The sequence below is a fragment of the Amblyomma maculatum genome, chromosome 3 (assembly GCF_055883805.1).
Source record: "Amblyomma maculatum isolate TAMU_Amacu chromosome 3, ASM5588380v1, whole genome shotgun sequence".
In the NCBI taxonomy this organism is placed as follows: Eukaryota; Metazoa; Arthropoda; class Arachnida; order Ixodida; family Ixodidae; genus Amblyomma; species Amblyomma maculatum.
In genome coordinates, this window is record NC_139346.1 from 114,656,235 (window position 1) to 114,680,858 (window position 24,624).

Here is a 24,624-nt window from a genome sequence, read left to right on the forward strand (position 1 = left end):
GGACACGGTTTGGAGAAAGCTGGGTCGAGCAATCAGAAGTGCTCTACTGTCGGATTAGTTTCATTTTCTGGGTTTCACTGCCAGCTTATGGCAACAATGTCTATCGGCAGCAATCATTATCATCAGTAGCCAAACTATACCCACTGCAGGGTGAAGGCCTCTCCCATATTCCTTCAACTGACCCGGTCCTGTGCTAGCTTCATCCACTTGACCCCCGCAAACTTCTTAACCTCATCCACCCGCCTAAATTCCTGCCGCCCCCTGCTACGCTTTCCTTCCTTTGGAATTCAATTGGTTACCCTCAGCGACCATTGGTTACCTTATCTTTGCATTACATGCACTGCCCATATCCATTTATTCTTCTTAATTTCCATTAGAATGTCATTAAAGTTATTTCTCTGACCCACTCTGCACGATTTCTATCTCTTAATGTTACACCTCCAATTTTCCGTTCCATAGCCCTCTGCGTCACAACATGCAGGGGCAACATGAGAGGGCAGCAATCAACATAACACTATTCCAACCTGTGCAGTGTTATCTGTAAACAGCATTTATGTAACTTGTTTTTGTTGTACCTTTTCTAGTGCGATAACTCTCATGACTGCTTTTAACAATGCACTTTTATTCCTTAGACTCGCAACTAACCCTCGGCAATGAGTCCAAGCATTGTTCTACAAACATTACGTGCGCAGGAAATCAAACATGCTTAATTGATTTAAGCCCGAAAGACTACGTTTCAGACACTAATTGATGCTTCAGTGATGCCCTTTTTTAGACATTTATTGGCTCCTTTATCTTATTCCTCAGTTTTCGGTGCCTCCCACCCCTACACAGACCCCCTGCTGCAACAGGTGACACTGGCAGCGCACCAAATTGTGACAGCTGCTAAAGCATTCGCATTACACACTCAGCCATCCAACGAGCTCTTTAAAAAGTTCCCCATCGTTTGGCACAAACGTGCACTCAGTGCGCCGAAAATAGATGCTCATAATAAGCTGCTTGTTGTCAGTGTGGTGAAGCCTCCTTCAGTGAATGCCACTACAAGGAAGTCGCTTACTATTCTGAAGCCGTTCTGCTCTGATATTCCCAATAGTGGGCACGTGGTACAGCAAGGCAGAATTGTGAATCGCCTTTGCCGCACAGTTTTCAGCAAAAAGAAGACGATCACCGACCCTTTTTGGCTGTTGTCCAGAACTGTTTTTTACTTTTTTTTCTTTTTGGTAGCCACTCAATCAAACTTTGGATAATTTGCAGTTTTTCCACTCTCTCCCAGTCTGACTAATCAGGTTTCACTTCAGTCAGAAACAGGTTTATTACTGATAACTTCTTTTCATGCACAGAACTATGTGCATATTGCTGGTTGAGTAAATATATTGGTACATTTCACTCAAGTTTTATATTGTGCTACTACTTCTAGCTACATTTGCAAGAATACTTTCCAAAACACCACATTTTCATAAGCAAACATTTATTAACCATGTCACATTTAGTCTTGGATGGCGTTAAACGAAATTTCTGACAGTTCAAGCAAGAATATCTACTCCCTTGAAGTTTGAATTTTACTGTATTTTCAACACCTGTCCTGAAAATGCTTCCGAGGGATCATGTCTGCAACCACCGATTCCAAATTTGTACATCCAAATCAACAGACGCACGCAACATGTGGCACGATTGACCTTCACAAATCAGCAATGTACACCCACCACCCTTGGCCGACTTTTCCTCCACCCGCCTGCGCAGATAGTCGAGGAAGGCCAGCCACACACGCTGGTAGTCCTGACCCTGGCTGAAGCCAGCCTGCAAAGCTTGCTCCATGGTCTCTGGAAAAGGGAAGGAAAAGCAAAAAAACATTATCTGTCAGCCTCACCACCATGATTACAGTGTATTATCACCAAGTGCATCACATTTGGCTTAATGCCATCTGGTGCTAGGCAAACGAGCAACAAGCTATATCACCCACTGCAAGCACGCTCACTGAATCATTTGTTGCACTCACTGGTCACTACTCAAGCGCCTTGGGTAGAGCCTTTTCTGGGGCCTTTAAAGTGATAAAACGACATGAAATGAAGCCTGAAAATCACGCAGCTGAAAAAAATCAAATTCAAGAAGAAAACAATAACTTCAATTGCAAGCATGCCACAGTGAACACCAATGAGGTTAAAAGAATTTAACAATTTACCGAACCGCAACAGGTCGTAAAACTTGGTCATGGCTGTGCACCGACACCATGGATGACAGAACTACAGCAAGTCATTTTAGACTTTTGCTCCTTTTAGTAAAAACTTTTTTTTTTCACCAGAGGGTCAGAGTGTCCATTTAAACTTTACGGCATTCGCTGAAGCCAAGCAGACCTTTTCAGTAAAAATGGCCATCTCAAATTGACGAAATCAAACTACACATGAAGGTGACCGGTTCCCAGGACCTGAGTAAGCATGACTGAGCCACAGGTATTATGCTCTTCATGACAAAGCCCGCTTCCACCATGATCAACATATAGCTCCATTTGTCAAAAAATGAAAGGAATGTTTGTTTTGGTTCCGCAGCTGGGATCGGTCCTCTGACTGTTGTGTACCGTGCAATATCAGAAAACGTTAAAGAAAAATACATTTTAAATTTGAATACAAGTTGGTTCCACTAAAAAAAATTCTAACTATACACTTGGCTGGTTTACACTGGCAGTTGCTTTCCTGGACGAATGGCGGCTGTTGCAGGGGCAAACTTACAGTCCTTTTGGTTATCTCCTGAGCCGTGCATCCAACTGGGATTCAAAACTACAGGGCCTTCGGTTTGGTCTGTCATTTAGTCCGTCCACACGTGAGTGAAAAGGTGTGGAAGTAGTGCCGCTTGCTTCTAAAAGTGTACAACTACATCATTATGTAGCTGACCTTGCTTTTAGCTGCGCATGCACTATGACACCATCTAGCACGAGGCACACTGAACCGAAACCACATGAAATGAGTGTTCCAAAAACACTATTAAGGCGAAAGCCTTTGCTGTCTCACAAGCGGTGTCATCAGTGTGTGTGGACAGAGCCTGTCATCAAAGTGTGTCTGCAGAGTATGTCCGCACAAACCGACATTTAAAAAAAAAAAAAAAAACACTCTGCCATGACTGGGTTCTGAACCTGCACCAGAACAAACAGCTAAACTTCCCTCGCCCACGCACGAGAGCACTATAGTACTGCCGCAGCTGATCACGCCTCGTGTAAAGCTGCAACACATTCTCACACTGTGCAGCAAACACGATCGTCTTCATGAAGTTCCATCTGCGTCGCTCCTCCATTTAACCTATGCTACCACATACGCGATCTGGGTCAGTGCAGCCACAACTCCAAGCCTAGTGTCTGGCAAATCCCAAGGTGGGGTAACAGAACAGAAAAATAAAAAATATGCCGACGCGTTTAGTGCCACAACTCAGTATTTCGCATTTCTCCAGCGCAGGTTCTGCAGTGCTCTCAAAATTACTTTTTTTTTTTGCTTAAGACAAATAATTCAATATTTTCAACACCACACATACGAATTAAGCATAACACCAAATAATGTACTATCAATTGACCATTTATTTGCAATTACCGAATGTTCGCAAAAGCCTAGGAAAGATGCAATATGCCAGGTTTTTGCAGGCCTTGTCACTGCCGAGATTGCACACGGGCCTAGTGATGTGTTCTATTGTGTTGCTTTCTATTCATTATGCACATTATTACTAAGAGACTTGATAGCTTCCACTGTGTTACTGTTTTGTTTCATTTTTCTCACCATGAGGAAAGCTTTTCAAGAATATCCTCAGGATTCTCACTCAGGCTCGAAATTCTGCTCCCCTCTCTGCCTCACATGTGCATAGTCCAAACGCTACAGGTGCACAATCAGACAGCGCTAGGCCAGAGAGTGTTACACAGACACTGCTTGACCTTTGACCTTGTCGAGTGAAGAATAGGAACGCTCCAGGGCCTTGAGGTAGGATGCCCACAGGTTGGAAGACCAGGGGCAGTTGCGCACCGACCGCTCGTGGCAAGGCAGAGACACCAATTCCACCTTCAGCTGGGTGTCCTGTGGAACAAGGCAGACGGGTTAGGGTTACCAACTCAGGTACCTCCACGCCGACGCTTTGCTCAAGGTGTGACAACGACCGCCTCGTTGGGAGATGCTATAACGTGTCCCGGGAGTCGCATAGACATCTGGTAGAGAATTAGTGGAATTCCCTAAGGTGGAGTAGATTTGTAATAAGAGAGTAATTACTTATTGACATCCTTTCTCAGAAACTATGATGTTTCTGAGAAAGCTGCATAGCTTTCCTTTGTAGCTGTATGGCTGTGTTTGGGTGGATGCCAATGAGTAATTACTCCCTTATTACAAATCTACTCCACCTTGGAGGACTCCCCTAAATATTTGGACCAACACCATTCCCACTTCGAGTTATAGATCAATTTGCTCTCGCCTTATCATCCGATCTGCTGGCCGTCCTGGTTAGCACAGTTGGTAGAGTGATTGCCCCGGAAAGGTGGTGGTGCCGGGTTTGATCCCCAGACCAGGACAAATTTTTCTTTAACTACGAAGTTTCTGAGAAAGCTGTAAAACTTTCCTTTGTAGCCTTATGGCTGCATTTGAGTGGATGCCAATGAGTAATTACTCCCTTATTACCTCTGGTACAGACACGAAGTAGGTAAATTTCAGCCTGAAATAAGACTTCGGCGCCTTCAAGTGACTTACAAGGCCAGATAATGAAGCCTTTCAAAAAGTCATCACACTAAACGGTGAAGCCTCCCACATGTTTGTTGTCCTCATAACAACCAAGAAATGGGTTTTCACTGATAGCAGCATCATCCCCAAACCTGCTTCAAAAAACACAAAGCATTTAGAGCTGCAAAAAATAACAAAGAGGCCTCGAGACTTCAATATCATTCACTTGAGAGATAGCACAGTGTACGCAACGTGTTCCAATCAACAGCAGAATACCACTGAAAAGGAGAAGCTTGTGACATCCTTATAGTACACACAACCTATGACAATCAACAATGCACATGTCAACCCCATTAATGTAGGAGAAAGTTCCCTTACTGCTATAGCTATAAAAGGTAGCTAACAGCCAGCACAACCGACGAGAGCACGGCGGAATATTTTGCATTCGGTTTTCTTCACTTCTGGAGTTGATCTAGGAGAAACCAATAGTGAAATCATTATTTGGCTGAAAGATGACTGAATAGAAAGGAGAAAAAAAAGCAACCACGTGCCACCAGTAGGGCCAGACAGTAGCTTGGACTCCTGTTAAAAAGAACTAGGTTAAGACGAACACCCAGATAAAATGAACAGTATGATGTTGTTTGTTTGGTTTCCCATTGAGTCAATGCAAAAAAAACTGCAGAGGTTTATCCTGGCTAAGCCTGGATATACGAGTGGAGGCTCCTTTAAGCATGCCTAACATTGGTTTGGCTTATCAAACCTTTGCTTCTTTCCGGCAAGCTATATCAACAGGATAATCAGACTGAACCTGGTGCCTGCACCAAAGAGTTGACGCATTCGGACTGACGGGCAGCGCCTTCTATGACAGAAAAAGAGGAACTGGGAATATGAGGCCCACGCCGGCTGCATGTTCTGCTTGCGCTGCCGCATTCCCGGCCCCTACCGTGAATGTGCAGAGCATCTCCGGCACGTTGCAGTGTACAGTCAGCGGTGCGGTTTCAGAAATACCTGCCTGCTTGAATTTTATTTTCCGTAAATTGAACTTGAAAAGTTTGTTGACAATGTGTACTTTCTGAAGCAGACAGTCAACAGCTACAATACACGATTGGACACGATGCGCACATTTCGGAATTCAGCAATCAACATTGCATACGCAGTGTGATTTGTATTAGTTTGTCATTTTAAGCGAAGGTTTACACAGCTCGCTTGGTCGAAAAGTCGTCAGCGTATCGAATATAATAAGGGGTTGCTTAAAAAAAAGCATTATTTCAATTTGTGGTTCTAGTGATTGATGACTGATTGGCGTGTAACAGGCAACGACGAGGTAATAAAATCAATATAATCAATTGATTAATTGATGTATTAAAGAAATGAAAAAAAAAAAAAAACTTGAAAAGGAGGGCTTCAAAGCTGTTAATGTGCTTAGAATGAAAAGCCAATGCTTGATGATGCTAATTAAGAAAGTTTAGAGCATAGAACTCGTCAATTAATTCGTTCAAATAATAGAAAAAAATGAAAGATGCATACAAAGGTGTCAAAATGCACAGGATGGAAAGCCAATGTTTACAGATAGCGGGCATGATCACCCCAAGAAAAGTGAGAGCTTTTATTTCGACACGGAAGATGCCTTTGCAAAGCTGGAACCTACAATCACTTTAAAACGAAGCTGCCATTTCCTTCATGTAAATTATTACATACAAAGTAAACTCATGCACCAGTGGGACAATTGCCAATGCTTCATTCTGTTTATCTGCAAGCTATAAAAGCATCCATGCTGTATAATGCAGTGCTTCGGTAAAATCAATAGATCAATTCTGAAACCATGATAAATGCTTTCTTTTGATGAGCCAATCTTCTTATCCCTTTGTACAAAAACACCTACTGAGAGAATGCGCGTGCTCGGCACCACTCCTCACCCTACTCCCCGCTCAGACTGAATGCCAGGGGAGGCGTGACGCTGACATCGCATACCAAAACTTGAGCTTGGGTTCCCTATACAGGCACGCCTCCGCTTCGACCAGTCGCACCAAACTTGACCTTCAGAGTCGCAGTGCAAACAGTAGATGTTCCAAAAAATAAAAAAAACCGCCCAAGATGAACACATGCTAATCGGTTAAGATCAACTTTCACTGCCAACCCTGATCCATGCATGCAGCCACACTCAAATGTCTGCGCAGCACTCCTGAGGAAAGAAAGCACAAAAGTAAAAAAAATTGAGTGTTGGTGCTGGTGACACACGCAGATGTACGATTGGCATTGGGAATGCATTTGCGATTTCTGCGCAACCAGAAGCACCCCTGCCCTCCCCGTGTCAGCCTTGTCCTTTGCAGCTTCATTACGTCCATTCCACCGTTTGAATAGGCAGATTAGCTGAGGGCGAGAGATAATCCACCGACCTTCTAGAATTCCTGCGCGCTTACACCTGGAGAGACCAATTCGTTGTGCGGCCATGGGTTTGCTCGCCCTCCCCTGCCAGTGCCAAGCAACTATGCCGGTAAACAAGATGCCCGCTGCTATAGAGCAAGCGCTGCTTTGTTGTTCTGGCTTTAGCACGCACCTATTCATGGACTATCCACGCTCAGGCATGTACGAAGCAGAGAAAAGGAAAAAAAGACACATTTTCCATATAGGCCTCTGCCGTGAGCAATGGCTGGCGATGCTGAAATCAGAAAAAAAAAAAGACAGACAGAGAGAGACAAGAAAACCACACATTGAATGGAACTGTGGAGAGAGATGAAGAGAACCAATGCTGAAAAGAAAGAAAACAGTCAATGCCATTTCCTAGTGGGGATCACGGCGGCGCTGTCATCTCCGAACCGCGCTGACCTGCGACTATGCCTTACATCGTTGTGTGACATCATGAGCACGCATTGTTTCAGCTTCATTTCATGCACACTGTGTATGTCGCGTTGCCATTGAGTCTAGTCGGCGAATCACTCGGAGAATGCTGTGCCAACCTCACAAGAAGGCCATGCTAACTGAAGTACATGCTGGCCAACTTTCAAAGATGAGAAATGTTTGCATGCTTGGTGACATGAAAAGTACCGTAAAACTTACTGTGAGAGATAGAGTGGAGGCTACTGGTGCATTGAAAGATGGTGAGTTTGCACCAAAGCAAAAGAGGATGCACAAGTTACCCTCAAGTCTGAACTGGTGACTTCTGATGAAATTAATGCTTGCCTAATACTTCAGTGCAGCTTTCCTAACAGAGTGAGAGCCCTGAAAGATTTCTCCGGAAGTTGACTGAGGTGTCTGCGTTTGGGACAGCAACCCATTTTTCAAAAAACACGAAAGAAAATAGGAGTGGATGACAGTCGAGAGTGTGTGATGCGTGGCTGGTGGAAACGGTAGAATGCCATTAACAGTGCAATAAATGCTTGAATTACAATTTTTCCTAGAAGAATACAGTAAAACCTTAATGATATGTTTTTTAGCAATTATGGATGAAAAACGTATTATCTTGAAAAATGTATGAACCGAACTGCCTGCTTCTGAAAAACTTAACTTTAGAATGAGGTACAGAGTCATTTAAAGTTGACACCTTCAGTGCATAAAAGCGTCGACCAGCATTTTTTTACATCAAGTATGAACAGCTTCCTTTTCTAATTCTCACAGAATTCAGTGCGTATTTGCATTGTCCTAAGCGCGAAAAAGATTTAAGCACTCTTTGGACAAGCCAGGATCGCTTCCTTAATTGCTTCCGAATGCTTCCTCCTATTACACTAGTGACATGTGGAGAAGCTGTGTCCCGTTAGCATACACTTTGGACTTGCTCTATATGCTCGTACATCATTATTGGAAACACTCTGCTAACATTAACAATTTTCACGATCATTTAGAGTTCGTCATAAAGTAGTTTGTCACACTATCATATAAGGTTCTCTACCAACTGTGCTGTAGTGAACAGAGATACACTCTTAGAACCGTGTAGGCATGAAAATACACTTTAAGTGAGGATGTTAAGTACATCTGGATGCTTTGGACCACCCGAGAGACCTCTCTGAGACAAAACATTCGAAAGGCAGACAGGTTTATCTGAGGTACAACACTGTCTCATCCCTTGAAGATGGGCTCGAAAAGCAGAGCAGCAAATATCACTACACAGAGTTGCCAAAGATGCAGATGGATCCAAGTCTTCAAACAAGGCTGGTGGCCAAAAAGGCTTATTCAGAGCTGGGAGCAATGTCGACCCCTGCTGTGTAGACACCCAGGTAAAGCCTGAATGGCTAAGCGAGTAGATTTAGAGCCAAGCCAGAAGCTCAATGCAGCATCCCTAGTAAGTGGACTGTTGTCTAAACCACCTGACATCTCCCATTCACACATCTATTTCCAGGCAAACAAAGTATTTGTCCGAATAGTTTGAAGAAAAGGAACAAAAGGTATTCGTTATGGTCGTAGTCAACTGTCAAAAGCTTGGCTTTTGTTCAGTCCAAGCCAGAATACGGAGATGTTTACAAGCAGAAAGCAGGCACGCATGCGCGTCTTAGAAGTTTCTACTGTTCAGTTTCGTTATGCGCAGCAAAATATCCACACGGATAAAAACAGAATACAGAAAACACATTTCGCACACTTTCACTCTGCATAAGGCACCAGTCATTCCTATGGTGATGGACAAGCATGTGCTGTCGAGAGAGACAAAAGCCTACACAGCAGGTGGCAGCTACGTACGAGGTAGGTCATGTATCGCTCCCACAGGTCAGCCACCAGACAGTGCTGGGCTAGGGCGCGCTCGTACAGGCACTGGATGCGGGCAGGGTCCCCCTGTGTCTGCTCCCACTCCAGGTAGGGCAGGTAAAGCGACAGGTCGGGCACACCATTGTCCTCGCACAGCTGCTTGACCGGAACAAAAAGAAAGAGAGGGGAAAGAGAACAACCACACTAAACGTTTAGAAACCATAAAGCACCACTCTGTATGTGCTCACAAGCCATTTTAGTGAATCCAGGAGTAAAGCCTTGTGACAGAACTCAGAACGACTCAGCCCACTGCAGGAGTTTGATGGCTATGGTAATCAGCACTAGGCACAAGTTTGTGCATTCTATCCTAGCCACAGAATCCACATTGCTACGTGGGCAATACATGGAAGCGCCGGTAGAGAGAAAAATTGTGCTGCATTGCCTAAGGAACCTTAGGTTGAATACTTGCCAAAGGGCAGGGCTATAAGAAATGCATTTACATGTAGCTATCAAAATTACCAAAATGGTCTCTTTCCTTAACCAAAATTAAAAGTGCCTACAGACAAAGCAAGTACAAAGCTCTGTATCGTACCAAGCCAGCACCACTACTGACCAGGGCGGTCTCGTATTCCTGCACTTTCTCGAGCTTCAGCTTGGCCTTTTTGTACTGTTGCTCCACGGCTGACTCAATGGGTGCCTCGCTCCACTCTTTCAGTTCCTGGTACGTCTTCTCCATGCCTGCACACAAGTCAGACAGCAATGGTTGCACGTGTAAAAGCCACAAAAGAAAAAAAAGGAAGACCCCCGCACAATCAAGAAAAGAAGTCTAGACTGTAATACGTACCAAGTGCCCCTCAAAGACTAAGTAAAATCTCGGTGATACAATTTCTGGATGGTATTAATTCATAAAATTCCCTGGCCGGAGTGCATTGTGTGCAATGTGCAAAATTCTGGATGTTCCGAACACTCTCCTGCGCCACTACAGATGATACAGACGCGCGAGCTGTGACCGCAACCTTGAGCACTACGCACTGCCTGCACATCATTGACTCCGCAATCGCCAGCTGCACTGTACGAACAGTTTGCAGTGACCCGTGGTCTGTACCTCGCCAACGTCACGATTGTCGGCAAAGCTCACGCCGTGAAAAGTTTTCAGCAGCACATGGTCCACAAACCGCAGACTTCACAACCCCAGCAGTTTGTGGTGGCGTACGTAGCGGACACGCACGGACCACTCATTACTGGCTCCGCGATCGCAATCAACAAGCAGTTTGTGGGGCTATGCGGCCGGCATGTCGTCATTTCTTGTTGTGCTGTACGCATCATGAGAAGTATGCGGAGGCGGGCGGACCGCACATCGCTGGCATCATGATCATTTTGCCTGCTGCGAAAAGTTTGCAGCGGCACGCAGTCGTGAGTAGTCAGCGTCGCACGCGACAGGCCTGCACGGACCTGCTACTCGTGCTGTATACATCGTGAGCATACGCGAACACTCTGCGGCACTGCGAGGCCGGCACGCGGCCTGTACGTCGCCGACATCGCGATCGCCTATCACGCTGTGTACGCCGCGAATAGCGAGCCACGACTGCGCAACCATAATAAACCTTCTCGTGTATAAACAGACTGCGCGACTGCCTTTCCCATGCTTCTGCATACTTTTCTTCCGTTCTGATGACATGAATGTTTGGATGATGGGAGTTTTTTTTGTGACCCCGTGAGATTCTTATCACCGAGGTTCTACTGTAATGACAAAAAATATTTCAAGTATCTTTTACAACAACAAGCAAATTTTTAAACAACATGGCCTGGCTAATAGCATAATTTGACTCTCGTTGGTTGGCAAAAGGAATTTTGAAACTGGAGGCTGATTTCAACAATGCGCACATGCCACAAGACTTCTGGATTATAATGTATGAAAAGGAGCACCAAACTATTCAGAGAATTAAATACTTTCGCTCCAAATGAACACAGCTTCACTCAATGCCTCTCAGAAGCTACACGGCTGGCCAAAACGATTTACAGTTTTCACATTGGAATTGAGAGGACTGAGGCTATCAGTCTAGACTCTTAAAAGGTATTCAATTGCATTTTATATACTGAACCTCTTAAAAACCTAGTTTGCCTGCGTGCTTGTAGAAAATTTGTACCCATCACATCTGACAAACAGAATGCAATTCCTAAAAGCGCACAGTTACATTTATAAGTCTTCCTTAAAGATCAACATAATCCCTGCCTTGCTTGTAGGCTGAATAAATGGCACCCCTGACAGTCTTAGCACCAATACCACATTCCATCCATTTTTTAGACAATCATTTTTAATTTACTGAAAGGTTTCAGGCTGTGAACAACAGGTCTCCCATGTTACAGCTGTAACACTAGCCATAACTGTTGTTTCAGAGAGGAAATGTAACTAGATTATGGTTTACACAGCAATAAGCAGAAAAACCTAAAAACAGAATGCTTTTCAGTAATAAGGATGCAGAAGCACAAGTTAGTTACAGCTAGTAACAATGCATAGTGCTGCCATAGTGCCATTTAACCGCCTCTGAGAAATTACATTCTTGCGAGCCATGTGAACTTGCTCCGGTCATTTTCTCTATATGTTCTGTGTAATTGCAATCGATTTAGAGAAACTTTTAGATTAACTGCACCATCACTGCTTGAGGAGGCACCTTACCATTATAGAGCTTCTGGCAGTCCCGACAGTGTGATGCGCATTAGAGGATTTGAGAGATTTGCCAAAAATCGTTTTCACTTCAAAAGCACAATGTTGCCACCCATTCTTTTACCAAATAAGTTTACCAAGATGCAAAATGTTTATGGCAGTTTATTTTTCTTATATAGAGCTTATTCATGTACGTCATTGCAGCCTTCCTGGTAACCATGGAAAGCATAACGCAATATAAGAGAGGGAGAAAGAAAGAGAGAAAGGGCCTGCTGCAAATCATGACACGGCGTTTGTGAAATCCGAGCTCTGGTTGGACGGCGTTCCAAACGGAGTCTCAAGTCCCTGACAAATGAACGATGCACAGTAGGGAGGATGCTGGTAGATGTTTTTTAGTTTCGAATCGCCCAACGTTATGGCGTCTCCGCAATACAGGGTTGCCACAGCCGTCCCTTGCTAAACCTGATACTGTGGTGAATAGGGTCTATAGCATGGATATTTTTCCCACTCTATAGAAGACGTAATAGAGAGGTTTTACTTTAACAGTACACATTTTACCCAAAAAGTTCTGCACAAAGCTAAGCGACCCCAGTGCCCTGCCAAGAAAAGAACACACACGAAGATTAGAGACAGCTGTGCAAAAACAAACTTGAGCTCACCAAACAGTGGCACAGAAAGCTGCCTCTTGAAGATGTTGTACACACGATTCCGTTGGTCCACATACTGCTCCTTCTGCTCCTGTGAACTGTCTTCACTGGCACCAGACTGCACAGAGGAGGAGAGAGATATTCTGCAATACGCCTTTGACAAATACGAGATAATAGACTTTTCTCCTACGCTGATTACCGACAGTTGCAGAACTACGCAAGGACGGATATTTCCCCGTCGGTTACATTTTACCACGTATTGAGTGAAAATGCAGGAGCCCCGGATATGCTGTTTGGTCAACATGGAGAATCCCATCAACAAACCCAGTCTGGCACTATTCTTCCGCAAGAGCTGACACAAATGTTTATTTTCTGTTAATAACTCAAGTGAACTGCCAGACGAAAGAACATAAAACCAAAACTCCAAAGGCGGCTGCACTCTCTCTCAGGCCAATAACTGTGCCGAGTTCCTTGTATTCTTTGAATGCACAAAACCGGCTGCTAGTGGAAATATGAACACATGTTGCAGTCGGGTTAGCGTGATTGAAATGAACAGGAATGTACAGGAAGGATGTGCAAATGCTCGAAATTTTGAATATGAATATCGAACGTGTTTGTTATTTGGTTTATATTCTTATTAAAAAAAACTGGTATCCGGAATTCTCAGAATGTTCGAAAATTACCAAATACACCAAAACTATTCGAAATCACGCCTGTGAAAAATGTGACGCCTTTTTGTGAAAGCGTCACATTTTGACGATCCGACAGTGTGCGCAAAGGAAAAAACTTGACACAGGGGGAAAAAAAAAAAAAAAAAAAGATCATTCTCACTCACTTCAGTTTTATCTCAAATGCAGATAATCATCGTGCAAATCTTCATTACAAAGAACTATTGTAATGCAAACGGTTTTCGGCAGTTTTTCACCATTTCCAAAGCATTATGGGCTCACTGCACACTTTTCAAAATATGCTGTTGTAGTGAAGAGAAGAAACCTTAGGTGTGAGGTGAATACGCACTCAAAATGCTCGAAAAACCACCAGAGTTGCCCTAGGCACCCTGAAATGATTTTGATGGTAACATTCTAAAACAAAATCTGAAGACGGTCTTTGTGAGTATTTGAGTCATGCTTTAAACCTCTGTGCTGACCCTAAAATTAAAAAACATTTTTAAAAACTGCTGTTCACTACTGATTAAAGGCCCACTGTCCACCCTCCGGTCGAAAATATTTTCTTCCCCGGTGACTGTGAGACTTCGCCCCTGGAACGCAAGGCCGCAAAATGTTTTTGAAAAGAGTAACTAATAACGCAGTTACAGCCACCGCAATCACCCGATTCTATCCTGCCTCTCTCCTTCCGTTCCCTCGCAAAGGTTTTTCACTCTCCTGCCCGAGGTCGTCTAGCCTCCGCAATACAAATTCCCCTTCCTCCTCCGCGTTTGGCGGGAGGTGGGGCGTGGCTTTCCGCGAGCGCGAAAAAAAAAACGGTCGAGGGAGCGCGCGCCGCTGGATTCAGTCTGGCCGTGGCGAGGGAAAAGCGCGCTGCGAGCTGTAGACACCCATCCTTCTCCCGTCAGTCAGCGAGATGGACCAATGGACGTCGTTCCCGGTACGTACGTCATTATCGGGGCCCGTCAGGCCAGCGCAGGAAGCGGTGAAGCTGGCTTCTCAAAGGAGAGCATGAGGGAGCTTTGAATTGTATTTTCGATGCTTTGCGGCGCGCGTGTCGCTGTAGAATTTTGCACAGACTATCTCCGGTACCTGATCGAAACACTGGGCTCCTTTTCTTAAAAGGGCCTTCCCTGGACAGTGGACCTTTAAGGCAATATATTCGACATTCTTATCTGTCCCTTTCCCTCTGACATCGAACAAGAAGCCTGGGAAGCCCTCATTCTGTGCACCCATTTGATGTGGGCAAGATCCGTATTCCAAGTTTTCAGCGTCATCGAAATGTCGCTATCTCCCTAACCTCAGGTCATATGACTGGAAGATAGCGAAATATTTGATAATGACGCAAAACTTGGAATACAGACCCAGGTGTGTTGAATTGACAGGAAACAGGAGAAGCATAATTTCGGTCATGGAAATCTTCAGTGAGGCTAGCGTAAATATTTTTGCAATGCGGCGCAGTACCAATCATTAATGCGATATTTCTAGCATTCCCTTGAACTGCTTGCTGCTTGTTTCCACTTTCTACTTACAATCCTCCCTCTACTACAGAACAAGTAGGGGCATAATGATGGACATTTGATGATTTGTATTCAGGACTAAAAGCATGCATGACTTCAAAGGCAGACAGATGCCTTTGAATCTGAGCCTGAAAACATGCTAAAACACATTACAGGTTAGTGTTATGAAAAAAAAATACCAGGAAGATATGCAACTACTGAAAATTATGCTCTCTATATAAAAACGTTCTTGTACCTGTTTCTGCACGTTTTTGCATCTCCAAAATGCATCTGCAATTTTAGACCTTTGGTTACACAATGCACACACAAAAAATAAATATGTATACATAGATTAAAAAAGCTGGCTGCAGTTTAGCTCTGGTTAACCTTAGTTGAATTGCGAAAGCAAGAGCTGCATGGCTACGCTTGTGGCCAAATGAAGAGTCGGATGCATAAGTTCACTCACCGGTGTTAGATTATTTTTATACCACAGCCAGTCACACAGAGAACACACACTTCCAAAGAGGTTGTTCGTGAAGCGGCGGTGAAACTCTCACGTGGCTGACTCATACTCGCCCACTTTTTGTGCAAAGTCTGCGTGACGACCACGTTTGACATCCCCAGGCTCAACGATTAAACTGGGAAAATCCCTCTTCCTTCGCTTCTCGCGACGTGCAGCGCGCTCTTCATCCGTTTCTTCTACATGCTGTCTTCTGAGCATTTCGTTGTGCCTGCCATTTGTGGCTACAGCATACGAGTGTGGAGCGAAAGCTTTGGCTGTGGGCGACCCAGCGTTGCATCGAACACAACCAGCGTTCCGCTGCACGCATCAAATTTCACCGGCGTTTTAGGTGGTGGTGGTGGTGAAGGCGTTTATTGCATCTAAATACAGGGGACACTTAAGCTCTGCCTTGAAGGGTATGACGCGATAGCGTAGGCTACCAGCCCACATATAAAGCCCCGCTTTAACCAAGCCGTATGAACATGCCTTAGTGGCCTAGAGAGGTAACGTGAATACCAGGATCCTGGCAGGCTGATTATGACATAACCGTACCGTGTGAAACGAGAGACCCAAGTTGGCAGCTCCTGCCATTTGCGGCTACAGCATACAAGCATACGCGACGAGCCGAGCTGGTTGGCGTAGTGTTGCTTTCGCAACAAAATGAAGACATTAGCAACTGAAATGCATGTTGCAACCAAGAAAACAAGCAAAAAACAGGAAAGAAGAAACAGGACAAGGAGCAGACTTCAAACTGCCTTTTTCTCTCCTGCCTCTTATTTCCTGCATTCTTGTCTGTTTACATAGTTGCAACACCTGGCATGCCTATCAGTGTTAAACCTCAGCACACACCATTAAATATAAGTGTATATATATATTTTTTTTTTCCAATTTTCATGGATGCTTAACTTTTAGCATCGCAACAAGACAACATACGGCTATGTTACTGTTCCCCATCAGCCCCCAAAATAGTTCTATGTGGTTTAACATCCTGAAGCAACTCGGGTTATGAGGAATGTCATAGTGGAGGGCTCCGGGTCATTTCGAACACCCCGGTGTTGTTTAACATGCACTGACATCACACTGTACACAGGCATTTTGCCTCTGTGCCTTTTGCCTTCAAAGAAATGTGACCAAGACGGTCGAGGTCAAACCGGGGCCCCCGGCTCAGTAGCCGAATACACTAACAACTGAGCTACCACAACGGAGCCAGTTTGGGTATATGAAACTCACTCTTTGAGTATAAAGTATAGACACCAAATTTTGGTTCCATTTTTCTATATGTTAATGATTCATATGAAATTCCTGTATATGGATCACCACACAGTTCTCGCCTAAGGCCATTGCATAACTTATAAATAAATTTTCTTTCCTCGATCGCTTTGATTCGGTTTCAGCAGCACGCTGTGACATCAAAGTGAAGTCAAGGTCATGTGAGGGATGACAAAACAGCAATATAACCACCGATACACCACTTGTTGTGATTCCTTTCGTTAAAGCAGGCTGGATTTAACATTGTAGTGAATCAAAACGAAAGAAAAACGATCATGTGGCTGTATTTCCATGGGTACATGACCTAAACTTGAATTTGATGTGACAGGCATTGCTCAAATGTTAAAACTGAAACAGGTGAGGAAACAAAAATTGATTATGAATTATCTAGTGGTCAAAGGAAAACATCGCAGGGTGATCCGTGTACAGCAACGTCTTATGCGTCACTGCAAAGAGTAAAACACGAACCCAAATCTTAGTTGTCTATATACTCATTTAGCACTCAACAGAAAACCAAATTTGAACAATTCATTGACACCTCAGCTGCTAGTGGGTCAGAATATTCCAAATCAACAAACCACAATAATGATAGTTCAAAGCTCATTGGCAGAACTTCTCCCTTATTTTCATGCATGTTGAATGGATGACCTGGAGCTTATAAAGCAGTGGGTCACACTGACTTCTTTTTCATTCCAGTGGCTTCCATCGAGTCATAAACTTTCCTGTGAAATCCTTCTAGACAACTACTGTCACAAAGCGATGCACACGAAAAAAGGTTAATTGCATGACACTGAGAAAGGGCTAGACATGCGCCTACCAGCAACGTAGATGCAAGTACAAGCACAAGAAAACATTACGACAATGAAATGGGCCCTCACCTGCACAGCAGCCAGGAGGCAGAGTTCAAATTCACGGTAGGCCTCCCAAAGGAGGGAACCTTGGGAGACGTGCAGGCCAGCAGCTGTAACAGCCCGCTCAAACACCCTTCGCACCCGGTCCAGCCCCTCCTCGGCATTCATCAGGCCTATGGAGAACTGTGCGTACTCCAGCCACAGGGCCACCGCTGACAGGGGCCACACAAAAGCCATGAAAAAGAAAGAGAGAGAGCGTGAGATTTGCGGTGGCAAGCCTACAATTCATGTTTTATCAATAGAAAGAAGAGGCACAACTGCAAGCGATGTGACAACAGCAAAAACAATTAAAATAATAACAAAAGAGGTCAAGCAAGCACTGTTCTTAGCAAAGTTCCTTTTTTGATCTAATTCTCTTGGGGACCATGCACGCCAACCAATGACTACTGTAGCTGTCAAATCTCCTACACTTCTCTATAGCTATGTCCCATTTTTATAAGGTTGTTGTTTCCGATGGACCTTTTCCAGTCTATCGTTAACTCATTCCCTCATGAGCATCTTCACACTTCGATATTCCTCCATGTCATCTTGCCACATCTTATTAAGTCACGCTCAGGGTTTCTTCCCACTAAAACTGAGTTTCGTTACATTCTTTCCAATGTGTACGCCATCCTTACCCATTATGGGACCAAATCATAGCACTATTCTGACATGAATTTTTCGCTGAACATTTAACTCTGACTATTCCTCATACGTATTTGTCCTGTATTCGGTCATTTCTTGTCGCTCCACACGTTCATTTCAGCATCCTTTCTGCAGCTTCCAGCTTTTGCATGCTTGCTTTCTGTACACATACTGATTCAGTTCCATTTGTCCTGTAGTTTACCAGGAACCTTCTTGCCATAACAGACACCTGGAACAGCCTTCCAGTTCATACACCCTGCTTCTAACCTAAGGACAACTCTTTCTTGTCGTGCCCCCCTTTTTATCAACTTAGTCAAAATTTTTTAAACATGTCATTCTATTGATTAGGGTTTCCTGTAGCCTTAGTTTTTCACTTTTCATATCTCCTAGATCCTTCATGGATCACTGCCTTGTCGTGGCGGAGGGGCTTGCGAAACTCGATGAAGTCGTGAGCTCTGCTGTGTAGGGCCACCCAAGATAGACAGGTCACGGCAGAGAGTTCTGACAAAATGTGATTCACTGGAGAGGGCAATGGCAACCCACTCCAGTATTTCCTGCCAAGAAAACCCTATGGCCGGTCACAATACCATTAATGATATGGCGCCGGAAGATGAGCCCCCCAGGTTGGAAGGCGTCCCACATGTTACTGGGGTGAACAAAGGGCGATTCCTAGTAGCTCCAGGACGAATGAAGCGGCTGGGCTAAAGCCAAAAGGACGCTCAGTTGTGGATGTGTCGGGAAGCGACCGGAAAGTCCGATGTTGCAAGGAGATATATCACATAGCAACATGGAATGTAAGATCTATGACGCAAGGTAAACTGGATGTCGTCAAGCGAGAAATGGACAGATTGAACATTGATATCTTGGGTATCAGCGAGCTCAAGTGGACCGGAATGGGAGAATTTAACTCCGGCGACCATTATGTCTTTTTTTGTGGGCACGAATCCAAGAGAAGGAATGGGGTCGCTCTCATAGTAAACAGAAGAATGGGCAAAGCAGTGCTAGGGTACAACCCCAAAAACGACCGAATGATTTCACTTCGGATCCAAGGTCAGCCTTTCAACATAACAGTTATCCAAGTCTATGCACCGACCACTGCTGCTGATGAAGCTGACGTTGAGAGATTTTATGCGGATCTACAATGCCTTTTAGACCGCACCCCATCATCAGACGTCGTTTTTCTCATAGGAGACTGGAATGCTAAGGTCGGGAGTGAAGAAATATCCGGAATTATAGGCAAGTTCGGTCTTGGCGAGCCAAATGAAGCTGGGCAGAGGCTAGTAGAGTTTTGTCAAGAAAACAACCTGACCATAGCAAATACTCATTTTCAACAGCCCAAGAGGCGCCTGTACACATGGACTCCACCGGACGGTCTGTACAGGAATCAGATCGATTATATTCTTTGCCGGCAGAGATGGAGAAGCGCTATACAAGCAGTAAAAACAAGGCCTGGGGCAGATTGTGGCACCGATCATCAGCTTCTTGTTGCCAAAATTAAGCTTCGATTGAGGAAAACGCAGAAAACTAGAAGGACTTTCAGGTATGATCTGGATCAAATTCCATTAGAATATGCTGTGGAAGTGAGGAATCGATTTCAAGAATTAGATCTGGAAGACAGAGAGCCCGAAGAGATGTGGACTGATGTTCGTGATATAATACAAGAAGTTGCTACTAAGGTAGTTCCAAAGCAAAAGAAATACAAGAAAGCAAACTGGTTATCTGAAGAGGCTTTGCAAATAGCTGAGGAAAGGAGGATGGCAAAAGTTATGGGGGAAAGAGAAAGATACAAGGTTCTCAATGCGGATTTTCAGAAAATAGCAAGGAGAGATAAGAATGCCTTCCTGAACATACAGTGCCAAGCAGTTGAGGACAACAGCCAATTAAGAAACACTGGAGCTCTGTATAAGACAATCAAAGATATCAAAGGAAGCTTCTGTGCTAAGCTGGGCGTGATAAAGGACAAACAAGGCAAGGACCTCACTGAAGCCTCAGAGATAAAGAAGAGGTGGCAGGAATACACAGAAAAACTGTACAAGAAGGACCCAAATGTGCAAACCCAACATAAGACGGTTGTGATTACTGATCTCGAGCCGGGCATCCTGAAGAGTGAAGTTGAATGGGCCTTAGCCAGCCTTGCTAAGAACAAAGCTAGTGGAATTGATGGCATTCCAGCTGAGTTGCTTCAAAACCTCAACCATGACGCTGTTAACATTCTGCATACATTATGTCAGAAGATTTGGACAACCCTGCAGTGGCCACAGGATTGGAGGAGGTCAGTTTATATCCCCATTCCAAAGAAAGGCAGTGCCAAAGATTGTTCCAACTACCGCACGATCGCACTCATTTTGCATGCTAGCAAGGTGATGTTGAAAATCCTCCAAGGTAGGCTGCAGCAGTATGTGGATCGGGAGCTTCCGGACGTGCAAGCTGGGTTTCGCAAGGGCAGAGGAACTAGAGACCAAATTGCTAACCTTCTCTGGATCATGGAAAAAGCAAGAGAGTTCCAGAAACCCGTCTACTTCTGCTTCATTGATTATGCGAAAGCGTTTGACTGCGTAGATCACAGCAGATTGTGGCAAGCTCTCCAAGAGATGGGAGTTCCAATTCACCTCATCTGTCTCCTCAGGAACCTGTATAAGGGCAAGAGGCCACAGTCAGAACTGGGCATGGTCTTACTGATTGGTTTCCGATCGAGAAAGGAGTGAGGCAAGGCTGCATACTGTCGCCCTGCCTATTTAACCTATATGCAGAGTGCATCATGAGGAAGGCCGGTCTGGACGAGTCTTCAGCTGGAGTGAAGATTGCTGGAAAACGTATCAACAACCTTAGATATGCGGATGATACCACTTTAATGGCAGAAAGTGAAGTGGAACTCAAGAGACTTCTGATGTGCGTACAAGAAGAGAGTGAGAAGTTTGGGCTCAAACTGAACATTAAAAAGACAAAGATCATGGCGTCTTGCCCTATCAAGTCCTGGAGCATCAATGGACAAGAAGTGGAAGCTGTGACAGATTTTCTCTTCTTGGGCTCCAAGATTATACCTCGGAAGGAGACTGCAGCCATGAAATTAGGAGACGCCTGCTTCTGGGAAAGAGAGCAATGGTTAGCCTTGACCGCCTAGTAAAGAGCAGAGACATTAGTCAGCCAACCAAGATCCGTATAACTCGTGCCATGGTCTTTCCAGTTGTGATGTATGGATGCGAGAGTTGAACTGTGAAAAAGGCTGACCGCCGAAGAATTGACGCGTTTGAATTGTGGTGCTGGCGAAGACTCTTGAGAGTTCCTTGGACTGCCAGAAGATCAAATCAGTCGATATTGTCGACCATAAACCCTGACTGCTCATTGGAGGGTCAAATTTTAAAGTTAAAGCTCAGCTACTTTGGTCATCTGATGAGAAGAGAGGAGTCGCTGGAGAAAGATTTGATGTTGGGAAAGGTTGAGGGTCGCCGGAGAAGGGGTAGGCAGCGAACGAGTTGGTTAGATGGCATCCTCGAGGCACTGCAGATGAAGTTATGTGATGTAAGGAAGATAGTGAGAGACCGGAAAGCGTGGCGTGACATGGTCCATAGGGTCACGAAGAGTCGGACACGACTGAACGACTAAACTGAAACTGAGATTACAAGCATGAATTCTGTGTTGCTTTTTCCTCTGATTCTAAGATTTTTCCTTCAGGCCTCTAGCTCTGTTTCCATACTCTGCTTAGTCTGTGAACACAGCGAGGTGTCATCAGAACACTGCTAAGGGCAATAGACTGGATTCAAAGAGAAGGAAAGAGTAGCAGGGCGTGGGTGGTGGCAGATAACTAGGTAAGCAGGGAAGGTTAGGAAGTTTGCAGAAATAAAGTGGCCCAGCTGGTACAGAAGCAGATTAATTGCAGGAATATGGGAGAGGTCTTTGCCCGGTAGTTAGTGCAATTAGGCTGATGATGATGACTACAACAGTATACTCGAAACTTCTTCCCTAACGTGCTCTGTGAGATTATCCATTACTATGCTGAAGAGGAAAGGACTCGCTGCAGAACAAGTGTGCAGTCCCACTGTCACACATGCAGTCAAATTTCCAGTTGCGAAACTTGTGGAGTTACATCGAGGCAGCTGCAGAGCTCTGTCCTTTCTAGTTAAATACACTTCGTCTCAGGAATATTTCCGAGGAATGTTTTTTTTTTCCAGACTTCATATTTCTTTCTGTAGGACTCTCGCAGGCACAGAAGTACAATGTTAAGTGCTTTCTGCTTTCAGAGAACCCTTCTGTCCTCTGCCTAGAGTCCTTGTTAAATAAATGTAATGGGCAAAAAACAGACAAACACATAGGGAGACAATGGGACGAAGCGCCAATGGGATGATGGCACTTCATCCCATTGTTTCTGTATGTGCTTATCTGTTTTTGCACAGTTAAATTTATTTAACAATGAACCAAAACCTACCAGCCCAACAGCAAGTACTCTTAGCCTGAAGTCAAATAATGAATCTGCAGTCAACTTCTCCAGTATAGGCCTTTGCAATGAGGGCCTTTTGGGTGTCACCATATTGCTCGCTGGACTGCTGTGTGCGCCTGACGTCAACACGGTGTAGGCGGCAGCGGAACTGGTTTGCAACAGTCCGCAGAGGAGGTGTTTCGACAACCTCCTCACTCGATGAAAAGGTCTATAAGTTGACTGTTGGCATCCAATGCTCATGAGTCCCCCCAACCACAACTAAAGGGAGGCATCGCTGCATCAGCAGACTAAAGCAAAATGCATATGAGCCAGATTGGCAGTGCACAAACCACCATCATTGTTTGTCTGCTTATTCAGTGATTCCCCAAGCTTACACAGGCTTGTCTGCTTACCCAGACATTGCCCCAGTTACTTGAGATCTCAGGCTTAAATACCTTATCCACACAAGAATACACTAGTCTGGCCATACATGAAAGCCAGCATAGTGAAGTGTGTCCTGATATCTGAACATAGGCTCTTAGCAGCCTAGTGTCGAGGAGTCTCTTGAAACACACAGGCAACATATGCAAGATGCATTCTCTTGACTGCACCGTGTGTGATGCACAACGAACAACGTAAGTGACCTCGCCGCATCTACCCGCCTTGAAGCTAGATGTGGTAACACCAGCAAAATGGCACAGGCAATAAATGTGGAGTGCAACTTACACAGGTAGTCCTGGACTGCTCGTTCAAACAGCGACATTACTTTCTCCTTGTCCTCGTCATTCTCGCAAAGCCTGCCCTCGTCCTTGATCCATTCCAGCCACAACTCTGTCGACGGCAACGGGAAAAATTATGGGGCGCCTTGAGGCTTGGAAACGCAACTCGGCTTTAAGACAACTCGTTACTCAAGAAACCCAAGTTGCCTGTTAAAAGCATACCAGGTGTCAAAGGGAAGATCTTGGCCATCGCCTCCCTCGCTTCCCGAAGCTTGTCAAGGTTCCCCGTGTTGCGCAAGTAAGTTATTAGGGCGATGTGGCTGTCATAATGGTATGGATTGCCAGCCACCTGGAAGTAAACGCAGATTGTTTGCTGACGACAGTGTACGGATTACTGTGAAATCAAAGACTGATGCCAGACATGGAGCATGGTTCTCAGTTCGACAACACGCAGGATCAGATCTTTAGCACTATCTGCAGGTATGAACACAGCGGTACAAGATCATGGCACTAAACCCGTGCACTAAACGCACATGAGCGAGAACCAAGATCGTGTACGACATTTGCGCAACATGCACGAAGTATGGCAATCATTTACACAGCTACTTGTTGTGCACAAGTCGCGAATCTTAACTGTTTTAACCCCCAAAACAGTCAATTTACTTTTCAGGTAAATGAAGAGACGCAATCCAAACGTTTCGACCGCACAAAAATTCAACAAGGCAGCATGCGTTGGCACATGAAAGTAGTGCATGTTGCTATTGATACCTTTCCTTGTAATTCTTCGATTTGTTTCTCTTCGGCGTCGACGTCTTTGTCACTTTCTGAATCGGAGCTACCATCAGACATCGCATCATCTTCATTATTTTCATGGTTTGCTTTTATCTCCTCGCTTAAATCGTCCTCGACGCCCGCCATGTTTCTTGAGAGGTTCTGAAAATTCGGCACGGCAGAAAAACAAAATTATAATTTTGAAATTTACAAACTAAACTAGTTCTTGAAAATCACATTAATTAACAAATAAATATTAGGTACAAAATAATATAAAACTTTGAAGAACTACAATCATAATACTGTTTGCCGGACTGAGATCACACGTTTTCGGATTATCCTGTGCCATGCGTGCATTTGCATTGCATTTGTTGACAGGCCATCGAAACGTTGTGTGCGGTATGTGCTGTGCACACATTTGGCACTGGTAGTGTAATGTGCTGACGTTTCACGTGCTCTGTGAGCTGTTAGATTGAAAATAAAGGCAGTATCATGGTCGCCCTTCCGTTAAATACGACAATTGTCTTTTCGCTTACTTTTTTCTTGTGCAACATATTTGGACCATGTACGGGTGAAAAGATGAGAGGT

General features: G+C 44.6%; 2 protein-coding genes across 2 annotated transcripts in view; one reads left to right on the forward strand and one right to left on the reverse strand.

Moving 5' to 3' along the window:
- The window catches only part of LOC146195751 (spliceosome associated factor 3, U4/U6 recycling protein-like), a 64,781-nt gene extending 40,588 nt beyond the window's left edge, over positions 1-24,193 (reverse strand). Inside the window, exons 1-9 of the mRNA XM_084597900.1 lie at positions 24,034-24,193; positions 23,488-23,614; positions 23,273-23,377; positions 17,476-17,660; positions 12,675-12,780; positions 9,964-10,088; positions 9,345-9,506; positions 3,908-4,046; positions 1,704-1,820 (exon numbers count right to left, since the gene is read on the reverse strand). Of these exons, the coding sequence (XP_084454026.1) occupies positions 1,704-1,820; positions 3,908-4,046; positions 9,345-9,506; positions 9,964-10,088; positions 12,675-12,780; positions 17,476-17,660; positions 23,273-23,377; positions 23,488-23,614; positions 24,034-24,183 (1,216 nt within the window). The 5' untranslated portion in view covers positions 24,184-24,193. The remainder of the gene's footprint in view (positions 1-1,703; positions 1,821-3,907; positions 4,047-9,344; positions 9,507-9,963; positions 10,089-12,674; positions 12,781-17,475; positions 17,661-23,272; positions 23,378-23,487; positions 23,615-24,033) is intronic.
- Positions 24,194-24,403: 210 nt separating this feature from the next.
- The window catches only part of LOC146195752 (beta-1,3-glucosyltransferase), a 35,854-nt gene continuing 35,633 nt past the window's right edge, over positions 24,404-24,624 (forward strand). The window contains exon 1 of the mRNA XM_084597902.1: positions 24,404-24,622. Coding sequence (XP_084454028.1) covers positions 24,529-24,622 — 94 coding nt within the window. The 5' untranslated portion in view covers positions 24,404-24,528. The remainder of the gene's footprint in view (positions 24,623-24,624) is intronic.